The 12,009-nt window shown below is 50.4% G+C and overlaps 1 protein-coding gene across 24 annotated transcripts in view; it reads left to right on the top strand.

Moving 5' to 3' along the window:
* The window catches only part of CAMK2G (calcium/calmodulin dependent protein kinase II gamma), a 54,506-nt gene that overhangs the window by 16,774 nt on the left and 25,723 nt on the right, over window positions 1-12,009 (top strand). For 23 of the 24 annotated variants that reach the window (XM_088842013.1, XM_088842012.1, XM_055425424.2 and 20 more), the window contains 9 exons: window positions 3,055-3,109; window positions 3,968-4,033; window positions 6,195-6,267; window positions 6,416-6,518; window positions 6,948-7,031; window positions 7,466-7,560; window positions 8,128-8,250; window positions 11,138-11,221; window positions 11,495-11,537. In XM_088842013.1, the coding sequence (XP_088698139.1) occupies window positions 3,055-3,109; window positions 3,968-4,033; window positions 6,195-6,267; window positions 6,416-6,518; window positions 6,948-7,031; window positions 7,466-7,560; window positions 8,128-8,250; window positions 11,138-11,221; window positions 11,495-11,537 (726 nt within the window). The remainder of the gene's footprint in view (window positions 1-3,054; window positions 3,110-3,967; window positions 4,034-6,194; window positions 6,268-6,415; window positions 6,519-6,947; window positions 7,032-7,465; window positions 7,561-8,127; window positions 8,251-11,137; window positions 11,222-11,494; window positions 11,538-12,009) is intronic. The other variant, XM_055425422.2, reaches the window with a different exon arrangement.

Here is a 12,009-nt window from a genome sequence, read left to right as displayed (position 1 = left end):
TTTTCCCCACACATCCTTTACTTCTCCCCAACAGCCCCTAATGGCGTGGTTATGTATTTGTATAAGTGCTTCTTTAAACCCATCCCCCCAGAGGCTGCTGGATTTCTCTTGTTCACCGCTGTGTCCATGGCATGTCCAGCCATGCCTTCTTCAGGGAGGGTGCCACATGGACATCGTTGAGCAAGTCAGAATGGCCAGGGCTAATAGGGACTGGTTAGAGCTCCTTTGCCCAAGAGGATGGAGAAAGTGACTCCCTCCGGGCAGTTCTACAAAATTCGGGATCTTAATATTGGCCTGCTTTGGCCTCAAGTCTCAGCTCTGCCACTCAGTGTACCTTTTGGTGAGTTTCTTTTGGAGCCTCTGTTTCCTGTCCTGTTACACAGACGTTAATAGAAGTACCTATCCCACAGAGCTAATGCAAGGGTTCAACCAAATAACGTGTGTAAAGCACTTGGCATAATGCCTGGCACATCGAAACAGCTCAACTAAGTGTTAGGTATTATAATTTGGATCTTTGTTATTGAGAATCTGCTAGGTTGGCACTTAGAGTGGTGCAGTCAAGTTTCTCCTCTTGTTCTCAGTCCCCTGTTCATTTTCTTTACAAATGGAAAAAGAAAGATAGCAGTCTTGCTCAGCGATGGAGCCTTCCACACCTGTCCCTCCTTGCCTTGGGGGTGCCTGTCCCTGAGACACACATCAAAGCGGAGATCTGGGCTGGGTGGCCTGGGAGGACTAGTCTTCCCTCGCAGCTCTGCTCATCTGATTCCCCTCCCAGTTTCCTCACACCTGGACTCTGTGTGTGGTCTTCCTGGTGAAGGGCAAGTGCCAATGACTCCCTGTCTGGGCAGAGGCATGAGCATCTGCCCTTTTTGCCCTTCTGGGCTCAGGGATGGGGGTTGGGGGGGTGGAGGGGGGGCAGGGTGTGTGGGTCTGGGATCAGGGGTCCTGGGGAGGATAGCCAGGTGCCAGGACTCCCCTGGGAATCACTGTTAGCTTCGTACCTGCTGCCCTATTAGTGCCGCCTCCTGCTGCTGTTAGTCACCTCCCTAATGAAGCTGGTCTTTAGCTTCTGGGACAGCTGCTTTCCAGGGGATTATTTGTATTACACACTTTAATGCTTTTTAATAGCAAATTTTTAATTAAATGGAAAGTCCTTTTGGAAGCGAGGGAGCGGCAGCTGTAGCAGGGCTCAGCGTGAGACACCCATTCCGGCCAGAGAAGCACAAGTCAGGAACGAGGGTGGCAGGGCTTTGGGGGAGCTCGCCTGAGCGTGCCTGGGTTAGTGAGTGTGAGGGGGGAGGCAGGGGTCTGGCTGTAGCTTCTTCATTCTGTCACCCACAGGCCTAGAGAAGTATGAGCTTGCTTGCCCCAGTACAGGAGAGAATCATTTGAGGAGGAGGGATTTTAGGAGTACCACCCGCCATTGATTCCGTTGGTAAATCACAGAAGTACTGAGTTCTGGTGGAATTTTGAGGTTGAGTAACCAGATCAGATCTAATAAGGTCGGCAGTATGAAGCATAAACAATTGCTGGGCCCTGGTTCTCGCCCTGGCAGGCCCGAGTCCTCATTTGTCAAATGAGGAAAAGCACAGGGCTCCAGTGATGGCTGAGGGCCTGGATTTTACCTTCAGCTCATCTTGCTTTGGGGAAAAGGGGAGGTAGGGAAGTGCCTCAGTCCTGAGGAGACGCCCTCACACTGGACATGGAAGGTATCATTCGAGCTGGTGGGGGCCTGACACACAAGAGATTTCTTTGTATCTAAGAACTTCGCTGGTCGGTTTGGTGTCAGGCCATTCCTAAGTGCTCCGTGAGGAGCTCCTGGAACTGCGTGAAGGTCAAACAGAAGGAGCCCTTTGGGACACAGGCTCTCCATCAGGCGAGTGCAGGTGAGGGAAGGGAGCAAGCAGGAGGGCTGGTCAAAGCGGAGGTGCGTTTGCATTAGAATTATGCTGAGGGGGGCGGTTGGCATTTAACCCCCTGAGGTGGCTTTGTGGGCAGAAGCTTGAAGAGGAGACCTCAGCAGCATCAGGTTGGGCTCTTGCCCAAGAGCTCTGGAGGCTGTGAGTGGGAAGAGATTCTGCTCACCAGCCTTTTCTTTCGCCTTTACTGCAGCTCCATGCAGTAGCCTCCCGTACCCATCTTGTGGGCACATTCGTGAGCGGATTCTCTCCAGGCTCCACTGCTTCGTTGCCCGGGTGTGTGGGCTCCTCCACATTTCTTATAGGAAACAGTGGTATAAACCAGTCTTTGGAGTCAGAAAGAGCTGGGTTCACATCTGGACGCCCCAGATCTTTAGCCTTTGGCAGGAAACTCTATGCCTTTGAGCCTCCATTGTCCTCATCTGTGGAATGGGAGTAATACTTATCTCGGAGTGGTCATCAGGAATAATAAACTCCTTGAAGTAAACACTATGTCCTTCCTAAATCCTACCATCTACCACACACAGTCAGCACTCGATACATACTTGTAGCTTAAGTAATGTATGCAAAGAGCCTAACTCAAGGCCTGGCAGGTCGTCAGCACTTAATAAATGGTTATTGTCGTTGCCTGAATCTGTGTTGCCTGCTGGGCTGTGCCTTTCCCACTTCTTCCCCTCCCCCTCATTCTTCTGCTCCCATTTACTCCAGGGTCTCCCACCTTGTCATTCTCTGTCCCTCTGCAGTCTGCATCCCTAGGTGCTTCTCTCTCTGCACTGCACCCTCACACATCACCCTCACAGGTCACATCCCAGGACCACCTTCGCTGGGACCAGCCCCTCTCGGAAGAAGGTTCCTGCTTTTCTCTGTCTTGCCTTACTTCTTAGCCACAAAGCTTCTGTCTCTCGCCTACATCTGAGGCAGTCTGAGATGGCGACCCGAGCCCTGGACCTGGGGTCTGGTCATCTCTGCTCTGTGGCCGCATCTTGGAGCCAGGGATGCTGGGCATCTGCCCCTTCTTGGGAAAGAGCCTGTGGGGCTGTCAGGATGGGGCAGGGCTGGGATGGCCAAGGAGGAGAGGAGTAGGCTTTCCAGGTTTTCTCTCTGTTAATCTCTGTCCCCATCTCCTCTCTTGCAGTACGCCTCCATGACAGTATTTCTGAAGAAGGGTTTCACTACCTCGTGTTTGACCTGTAAGTGCCACTTTCTGAGGGTATGGGGGCCTTTTCCTCCAGCTGGCTCAAGAGGAAGGCTTGGAAAAAAAAGCCCTGAACTGGGTCTTCAGCCTCTGCCAAGGGTCCCTCTCCTTTGCCCGTGGAGAGGGGTTTGATTTTGAGCGTCCTCTGGTAACGAGCAGATTGCCGAGGGTCTCTGTGCTCACTCTGTTTCTCCAGGGCTCTGGCCCTGGGGTGGCATTGCTCTTGCATTTTCTGCTCAGCAGCACACCTTGTGCAGATGCTTTTTTCCCCTTGTTTCTCGGTGTGTGGTCCTTAGTGGAGATATACAACATAGCTCTTTGCATGACCTTAGCATTCTGGGAAATTGAAGGCACCTTTTATTAGTTGTAAACTGGGCTCCCATTGGTCTCTCCGCCACTCTGGTTGTGGTTTAATGTCTTAATAGTGGTTCTTCACCTAATGGAAATGCCTCTTTGGTATTTTCAGGGTTGGGTCTCTGTGTCCTTGGTCTCATTGTTCTTCAGCTTCAGTAGTAGGTCAGTCATTCTTGGGCAGCTGGATCTCAGTATTCATGTTGGTCTCAAATAAAGTTAAGACTGTTTGAATAAGTCAGTTATTTTCTTTTAACTGCCTGTACATTCATCTTTACCAGAGTATTGGGTAATCTACAAATTATAGACACAGAAATGTGCAGGAGGTGAGGAGGGCTCACATTGTCCCAGGAAGAAGCTCCGTTTCATTGAAGGATGGGTGTGTTCTGAGCCTGCAGACGAAGTGCATGTAGAGTTGACGCGTCTCTCAAAGCCGTTGTGCGGTGTGGCTGTTGGTTGCCTGCTGGACACTGCCTCCTCTGACCCTCTCTGTTGGTTGCAGTGTTACTGGCGGAGAGCTGTTTGAAGACATTGTGGCCAGGGAATACTACAGTGAAGCCGATGCCAGGTGAGACGAGGGCCCTGTGGTGTAAGTGTGCCTCTTAACCATCTTAGGGGGCAGGGCCTTGTGCCTGTTTGAACCGTCTTTGGGAGCGGTCAGAAGGGCTCTTACCTGGACAAAGATTCTGTAGAGTTGGACTCAGGCTACATTCCATGAGCATGCTTACAAGTTAATAATTCAGCACTCTCAGATCAGTTTTCTGCAAAGCTCTTACAAATCTCTTTCACCTTGTCACACCAGAAATACCTTTCCTTTGTACCACTGTATATTCAGGAGGGCCCAAGGGCCCTCCCTACCTCCACTTTCTTCTTCTGACAAATTCTGCTGCATACAGAGCATCCTGGGAATGATCCAGAGATGGGGAAAACGTGGTTTGTGTCCCAGAGGAGTGTAAACGTCTGGGTTGATGATCCAACCAGGGAACTTCCTGGGAGATTTCAGCCACTATCACGTTATGTCTTGACCACCAGGACCAGCTTTTCAGGTTGGAGGACCATTTCTCGGCCACACCCCTCAGCCCCCAGCCCTCTAAGAAACACTGGCAGCTTCTCCACATGACGCGGCAGAATTCCTCCCACACCACAGCTCTTGGGCACTTGTTTGGCCTGCCTTTCCTGCCCCGGCTCCTCCCCCACCCCAGATCTTCTCTAAGGGTGATGTCCTGACAACCTAATTTTGAGTGTCCTGCCTGCAGCTTTCTCAGGCACATGTGGCAGCTCTGGCTGCCTCTGGGGGCATGGAGGGGGAAACACAGCTTCCTCACAGATTTCTCAACCCTTAGAGGCCAACGTTTGTTGATCAGCTTCAGATGCTTCAGCCTCAGGAAAAATTCTCAAGTGGGAGATGAATTCCAGTGCCAGCAGGGGAGGACCAGGCTCTGGGGTGGGAGGAGGAGGCGGTGATAGCTCAAGGAGCCTGGTGGGGAGGAGGGGGAGCTGGGGCGGGTGACTGTACCAGTGGGCTTGGCCTGGCTCTGCTGGGACACTTCGCACTTTTGCCATTTTTGGCCAGAAGGCTCTCCCTGCTAGCTTGGCTCTGTTCTAATTATATATTTCTGTGGAGACTCGCCTCTTCAGCTCAGTCTTAAAGTCTCTTCGGCCTACTCTTGGACCATGTCCTTATGGGGAGGCCTGAGCCTCAGCCTCCAGGAACCCAGCGAGACGCTTTGGCTCTTGTGGAAGCCCCAGCCTCAGATTTCAGAGGAAGGAATACTGTCAGTCCAGGTTACTGATGTTCGGGCCAGATCATTTTTGGTCGTGAGGGTTCCTCTTGTGCATTGTAGGTTTAGAAGCATCCCTGGCATCTATCTGCTAGATGCCCATTGTACCCTCCCTCTCAGTGGTGACAGCCAGCAGTGTCTCCGGGCATTGCCAGATGTCCCCTGGGGGACCGAAATCATCCTCTGCTTTTCTCCAGTGCTCTGGATTGCTGGTGCACTCCACCAGGAGTTGACCAGAGGCATGGAGGATGGTTTGGAAGGTGGACGGCCTTCGAGAATTTGAAAATCAGCAGCCGGATGTAACTCCAGGCTGGTTTATCTTTTTCTGTGCAAAAGCATGAGAAATGCTCCTTGGGGTGCCTCTTTGAAACTCTCTTAAGTGTCTTGTTTCTCGATGATGCTTGTGTACTCATTTTCTCTCCCCTGCTAGATGATAAACTCCAGGGCAGGCACTGGGTCCCCTATACAGCTGGTGTGATACCCAGCCCAGTGCTTATAGGTTCTTGATGAATGTTTACCTACCCCCAAAACAACTTAGGCTTGGTTGGACTATCCTTCCTGAGTTGCCACCACAAGCCTCTTCTCCAAGAACACAGTTACTATAGGGGGAAAGAGAAAGGAGGAAGGGGTTGGATGGTGTCTCTTTCTCAGGAGTCTGAGGTGTTCTTTCTTGGAAACAAATTGGATATGTTGAGCCTTCACAATCTAAGGCGGCTTGGTGGACCCTGTTCTAGTCTGTCCTCTGCTGTTATCTAGTGGAAGACCCTGGACAAACCACTTAGTCTGCCTGGGCCTCAGTTTCCTCTTTCATAAAGTAGGTTGAACAGATGGTGTCCAGAGTCCAAGGTTTTAGCTCCTCATTCAGTGATTCTGTGTGAATCCGTTACCCAGAGTTACGTGCTTTAGTCTACAGCATGTAGACTGACCTTTCTTTTCGCGCTTTTGCAGCCACTGTATACATCAGATTCTGGAGAGTGTTAACCACATCCACCAGCACGACATCGTCCACCGGGACCTGAAGGTACTTACTGCCCAGGTCCCCTTTGCCTCTTGTTTGCGAACCACTGGCGCCACCTGGTGCCAGGTGATAGTACTGCATGGTCCCAAGCTAAGCTCCCTCTGGGCTGCGGGATTGGTGCCTCACGAGGTTCTCTTTCTTCCTTATACAGCCTGAGAACCTGCTGCTGGCCAGTAAATGCAAGGGTGCTGCTGTCAAGCTGGCTGATTTTGGCCTAGCCATCGAAGTACAGGGAGAGCAACAGGCTTGGTTTGGTAAGAGTGACCCTGTCTTCCTGGAATGCAGCTCCCGCCCTTCCTCCTCTTCCTGATCTGCCTTCCTCTTTCAGAACTACAAGCCAGACCCTTAATGGTCCTGGCCTCCTCAGAGACTGGAGGAAGGGAGGGCACAGAGCTCCCCCTGGCCCTCCGTGACTCAGTACAGTGAGACTAAACTGCTGTCAGCACTGCATCCTTGCTGCCTCCGGGGACAATGGAAGTTCCTTTAAGGCACACGTATTTGCCCTCTGGTTTAGATTCCGGGCACTACAAGAAGCCCAGCCCATCGTCTCTTGCTGCCCAAGTGCTGAGAGCTTATGTAGTCAAATCAACAGGAGTAAGAAGGGACTTGGGGAAAACTGCTGACGTGGATTTAATGAGAGAGAAAGTGGGTTCAGTGTGCCTCCGCTCTCTCTTTCGCTACAGGTTTTGCTGGCACCCCAGGTTACTTGTCCCCTGAGGTCTTGAGGAAAGATCCCTATGGAAAACCTGTGGATATCTGGGCCTGCGGTAAGCCCATTCCACACACTCAGCTTTTTGGTGTTAAGGGCGCTCAACTTCCAGCGGTGACAAGAAAGAGGCATTGCTATTCCCTGCGGGTCCCACTGGCATCTGGTATATGTGAAGTCACAGCATTTGCTCTGGTGTCCCCGGGGATGGCTGTTCCCATCACAACCTCCTCCCCAGCTTCCTAGACGATGATGTCTTCTTCTCAAAGAGGGAGTTACCCATGCCTTAGTGGGTGGGTTGTGCCTGAAGAAATCCCGGACATGGCGTGGTGATGTGGGGCCTGAAGCACAGTGGCACAGCATTGTCGGCTGCCATCCACCTCTCTCTCTGGGATGGTCCTTGACTTTCTGGGTGGCTCAGAGCCCCATGTGGCTTTTCTTGGTTCTTCAGCAAAGCAGGTAACTGACCCCAGTGACCTATGTTCTGTCTTGTAGGGGTCATCCTGTATATCCTCCTGGTGGGCTACCCTCCTTTCTGGGATGAGGATCAGCACAAGCTGTATCAGCAGATCAAGGCTGGAGCCTATGATGTAAGGACCAATTTGTTCCTGCCCCTCTGTCCAGGGGAAGGGGGTGTGCTGAGTATGCTGCAGGGTATGGGGAGTGTTAGGGATTTTGAGGACCATATAGGCCTCAATTCTTGACACCGCCTGTCCCAGCGAGCAACTTTTTTGCACAGCCGTTGTTGGTGGCTGTAAAATCATGGAGTCCACTAAAGCCCTTTGTTATGTTATTTGCAAAGAATGGCGTCGCTGTGCCGGTGCTGTGTGACATAGAGATGAGAAGTGTGGCGGCTCTGCCCACTGCGGTTGGGCCTTGGGCATAGTGTTGAGCCGCGGGTTCCTCTTCGTAGGGAGATGGAATTGAACTAGAAGATGTCAGGGTTCCCTGGTATGATATTCTGGCATGCTAACCATGATTGTTCTGTTTTTCTTTCCCAGTCTTTAAGTTGACTCAGGTCCTGGGATACCCAGTGCTTAGCCCACTTCATACTAGGCAGCTTTCGATAGTTAACCAGGGTTAACCTTGTAACCCTGGTTACAAGGGGTATAAGGTACACAGATTTCATATCCCTCCTTCTCCTGTTCCCACTTTAGTTCCCATCACCAGAGTGGGACACAGTGACTCCAGAAGCCAAGAACTTGATCAACCAGATGCTGACCATAAACCCTGCAAAGCGTATCACAGCTGACCAGGCTCTCAAGCACCCATGGGTCTGCGTAAGTGTCTTCTCCTGAGGTCAAGGAGATCTAGGATATCAGCTCTCAACGTGCTCTTGGCACTGTCTTTACTCTCCTTCTTGTGACTAGAAAATAATCATTTGGGGCCTTGAGCTAAGATGCTGCAGAGGGGACAGGGGACTGGGTGGGGTCCAGGGGCAGCAAATGTCACCAGGAGAAGCCAGGGAAGCGATTGGGACTAACTGGCCTCTCCCTGACCTTCCCCCACTCATTTGGCAGGTATGACTTACTTTTGCTGTTGAATGAGGGCTTAGATTGACCCTTGCAGACTCTAGTTGATGACAGAAAGCAGCCAGCAGAACTCAAAAGTAAATTGCCATGCCTAGAGTGCATATCCAGATCCCAAATCAGACAACTCTAATGGGAAGGTGATGAGACCCAACAAATAAACAAAAGGGGCCTGTGAGCAATGAAAAAGAGCTGCTGAAGTTCAGTCACAAAGCTCATCCTCGGAGAGCCCCCAGGCTCTCAGTGTGGGCCGTCATCACGCTCTGTTTTTGTGTAAACTTGTATCTGGCTGCAATATCTTTTTTCAGACAGGGTCTGCTATAGTCAGGCCTCCTGACAACCATGATGCATGTATTTATTTGTTCTTTTCCATGTTTACTGAATGCCTCTTTGGTGCTGGTCCCTGTGTGCTGGAGATACAAAGATGAATAAGGCCTGGTGCCTTCCCCCACAGATCTCAGAGATGATCTGGGGAGACAGGCACTCAAGCAGGCAACCAGTCTGCAATGTGACAAGTACGTAAAAAAAATCTAACAAGTGTATAGGAGCCCCTGCCATCTCTGGTGGGCAGTGGGATTGCTGAAGGCCTGGAGGAGGTGAGCTCTGTCCTGGTTCTCGACAGATTACTGGAAATTCCCCAGGATGATAACCTGCAGACTGAGGTTAGCACAGGCTAAGGTGAGAGGCCATGGGGAATTGTGGCGAGATTAAGGAATGTTAAGTAGTTTGGTTGTAGATGAAGGAAAGGCTACAGGAATATAAGAGAATGGAGCCAAAAACCATTCCAGTGACATACAAGTTTCTGCCTAAAGAGTTTGGGTTTTATTCTGAAAGCATAGGGAACCATTTAAGAGCTTCAAAGAGGGAATGAAATATGCAATTAAGAAAGATCACTTTGGAAGCTGTGTAGAAAATGGAATTGAAGAGGCAGGGGCAGAGAGAGCTAAGGAAGCTGTTGTGGTTGTCTAAGCAAGGCCAGACAAGGTTTCAGCTAAGGGTAATGAGAGGATAGGTGGTGCGGCAAGAAGTGGACACATTTGAGAGAGATTTGAGAGAGAAAATAAAAAGGATTCTGTGACCAGCTGGATTTGGAAAGTGAAGGGTTTTTGAGAGAGGGATCTATGTGAATTGCCAGGTTTTGAATTGGTGACTGAGTTGGAGGTTGTACCATTCACTGACCCAGAGGAAACTTAGAGGAGGAACCGTTTTATGAGAAAAGATGATGATTTTAGTTTCATACGTGTTAAGTATGAGGGCCTCCAGCTGGAGACGTCCCATGGGGAGTTAGAAGTATAGAGAAGTTAAAACTCAGAAATACAGGTTGTGGTCATTTCTGTATGGATGGTGTTGGGGCTATAGAGATAGATGGGATTGGTTCTCTGCTAATTGAATCCTTACTGTGGGCTGTTGTAAGAGAAGATATGGCCACCAGCATTTAGTGGCCCGGAGAGGAGCCAGCAAAGGGGGCTGCGAATGAGAATATCCATGGGAGAAGGAAGATCAGGAGATCCTAAGAAACAGGAAGTCTCAGGAAGGGAGGGTCTGTAATCAGATGCTTCAGAAAGTCCATGATAAAGATGGAAGAGAGCCTGTTGGCTGTGACCAGTTAAAAGTATTGTTTCATTGTTTCACTGAAAGAGGCAGTGGAGGCAGAGACCTATGTTACTGCTTAGAGAAGATGCATGAGTGGACATCTCTATATTGGGATATTATGTAATAATTGATGCTTGTATTGCTGACCCTAAGTGATCAGGGAAATGTAAATCATGTCTAAGGGACTCTGTTTAAAAGTTAGCAGTAATACATTGAAGAAAAATTCCCATCCAAAATGGTAAAGAGAACTGATGCTTCATGGTAGAGATCCTCAGTTTCTCAGATCACAACTTCATTTAGGACCTTGTAGGGTGCTGCTGATAGCACCCCACTCCAGTACTCTTGCCTGGAAAATCCCATGGACGGAGGAGCCTGGTGGGCTGCAGTCCATGGGGTTGCGAAGAGTCGGACATGACTGAGCGACTTCACTTTCACTTTTCATTTTCATGCACTGGAGAAGGAAATGGCAACCCACTCCAGTGTTCTTGCCTGGAGAATCCCAGAGATGGGGGAGCCTGGTGAGCTGCCATCTATGGGGTCGCACAGAGTCGGACACGACTCAAGCGACTTAGCCGCAGCAGCAGCAGGGGGCTGCTGAGAGGAGCTCTTGGAAAGAATGCATGCTCTCTGTAGAGAGCAGGACCCCTCCCTGTTTTCTCACTGCCCAGAATCTGGAGTGCTTTAGGTGCTCAGTAAATAGTAGGTGAAGGAATAACTGCGTGAGGATCACAACACACAGAATACTCACACTTTCCATAGCCTCCATCCCCTAAGGAAGATCAGAATGCTCTCTTGGGCACCCTCATCCAGCATCAATTACCAGTGGTGTTTTCATGTTCAAATTATTGTCCTTACATAACCTTGAGTTTTGGGTAGAGCTTTTATTGTAAAAGCATTTTTCACATCTATGACCTCATCTTTGGAGCAACTCTCGGGTGGTTGAGCACCTGGCCACCAGTGCTAGGACTATGGTGAGGGGCAGAGGATGTGCCTGGGGGCAGAGGATGTGCCCGGGGGCTCACAGGCCTGTCTGTTTGGCTTCCAGCAACGGTCCACAGTGGCATCTATGATGCATCGTCAAGAGACAGTGGAGTGCCTACGCAAGTTCAACGCCCGGAGAAAACTGAAGGTGAGTTGTGCCTTCTGGGCCAGGCTGCCCGTGTCTTGAAATCATACCTTTTGGCAGTGCGCGCCCTGCCCCATCACAGCAGGAGAGATAGAGTGAATCTTCCCAGTCATCACCCCCATTAATCGGCCAACTGGGACAATCTCTCATGGCTGGAGCTCAGCTGTGAACATTGTACCCAAGGAGGGCCCCTAGCCAGCAGTTGCACTCTGCCTGAGAACAGAGCATGCCTCTGTAGAGCCTGATGGAATTCACAGGACCCTCTTCTTTTTCCAGGGTGCCATCCTCACGACCATGCTTGTCTCCAGGAACTTTTCAGGTATGTGTTCAGCTGTGCACTTTCATTCTCTGAGGTGAGTGGGTCAGGATGGGCCGTTGCCAGGTATCATGCCATCCCAATGCTGGGTATCTCAGGCAGCACCTTGACCAGGATGGTGAGGATGCTGTTTGGAGGCCCTGCTACAGCTGAGTCTTGTAACCTGAAATTCTGGGGGGCTTTACTTGACTTGAGATTTATGATCGGCGTTTCCTAGAACCTCACAAGGAGTAGCCTGCCCAGTCTGCCATTTACGTTGTCCTTAGGGATTCTTAATTCTCTGAAGACTCTCAGCACTTTAAGATTTTAGACAGTCTCAAGGGCACTGGAGGATGTGTTTGGGAAAAGAGATGAGATGGAGTGAATCTTCCCAGTTACCCCCCATTAATTGGCCGACTGGGACGACCTCTACGTTGTCGTGTCCAAATAGCGATGACTAATAGAAATCATTTCAGATGTTTAAACCATTTACAGT

This window comes from Moschus berezovskii, chromosome 12 (assembly GCF_049115385.1).
Source record: "Moschus berezovskii isolate FMDL1 chromosome 12, NW_MosBer_1.0, whole genome shotgun sequence".
Taxonomy (NCBI): Eukaryota; Metazoa; Chordata; class Mammalia; order Artiodactyla; family Moschidae; genus Moschus; species Moschus berezovskii.
Note: the sequence above shows the minus strand (reverse complement) of the source record. Positions and strands in the feature narration are given on the sequence as shown.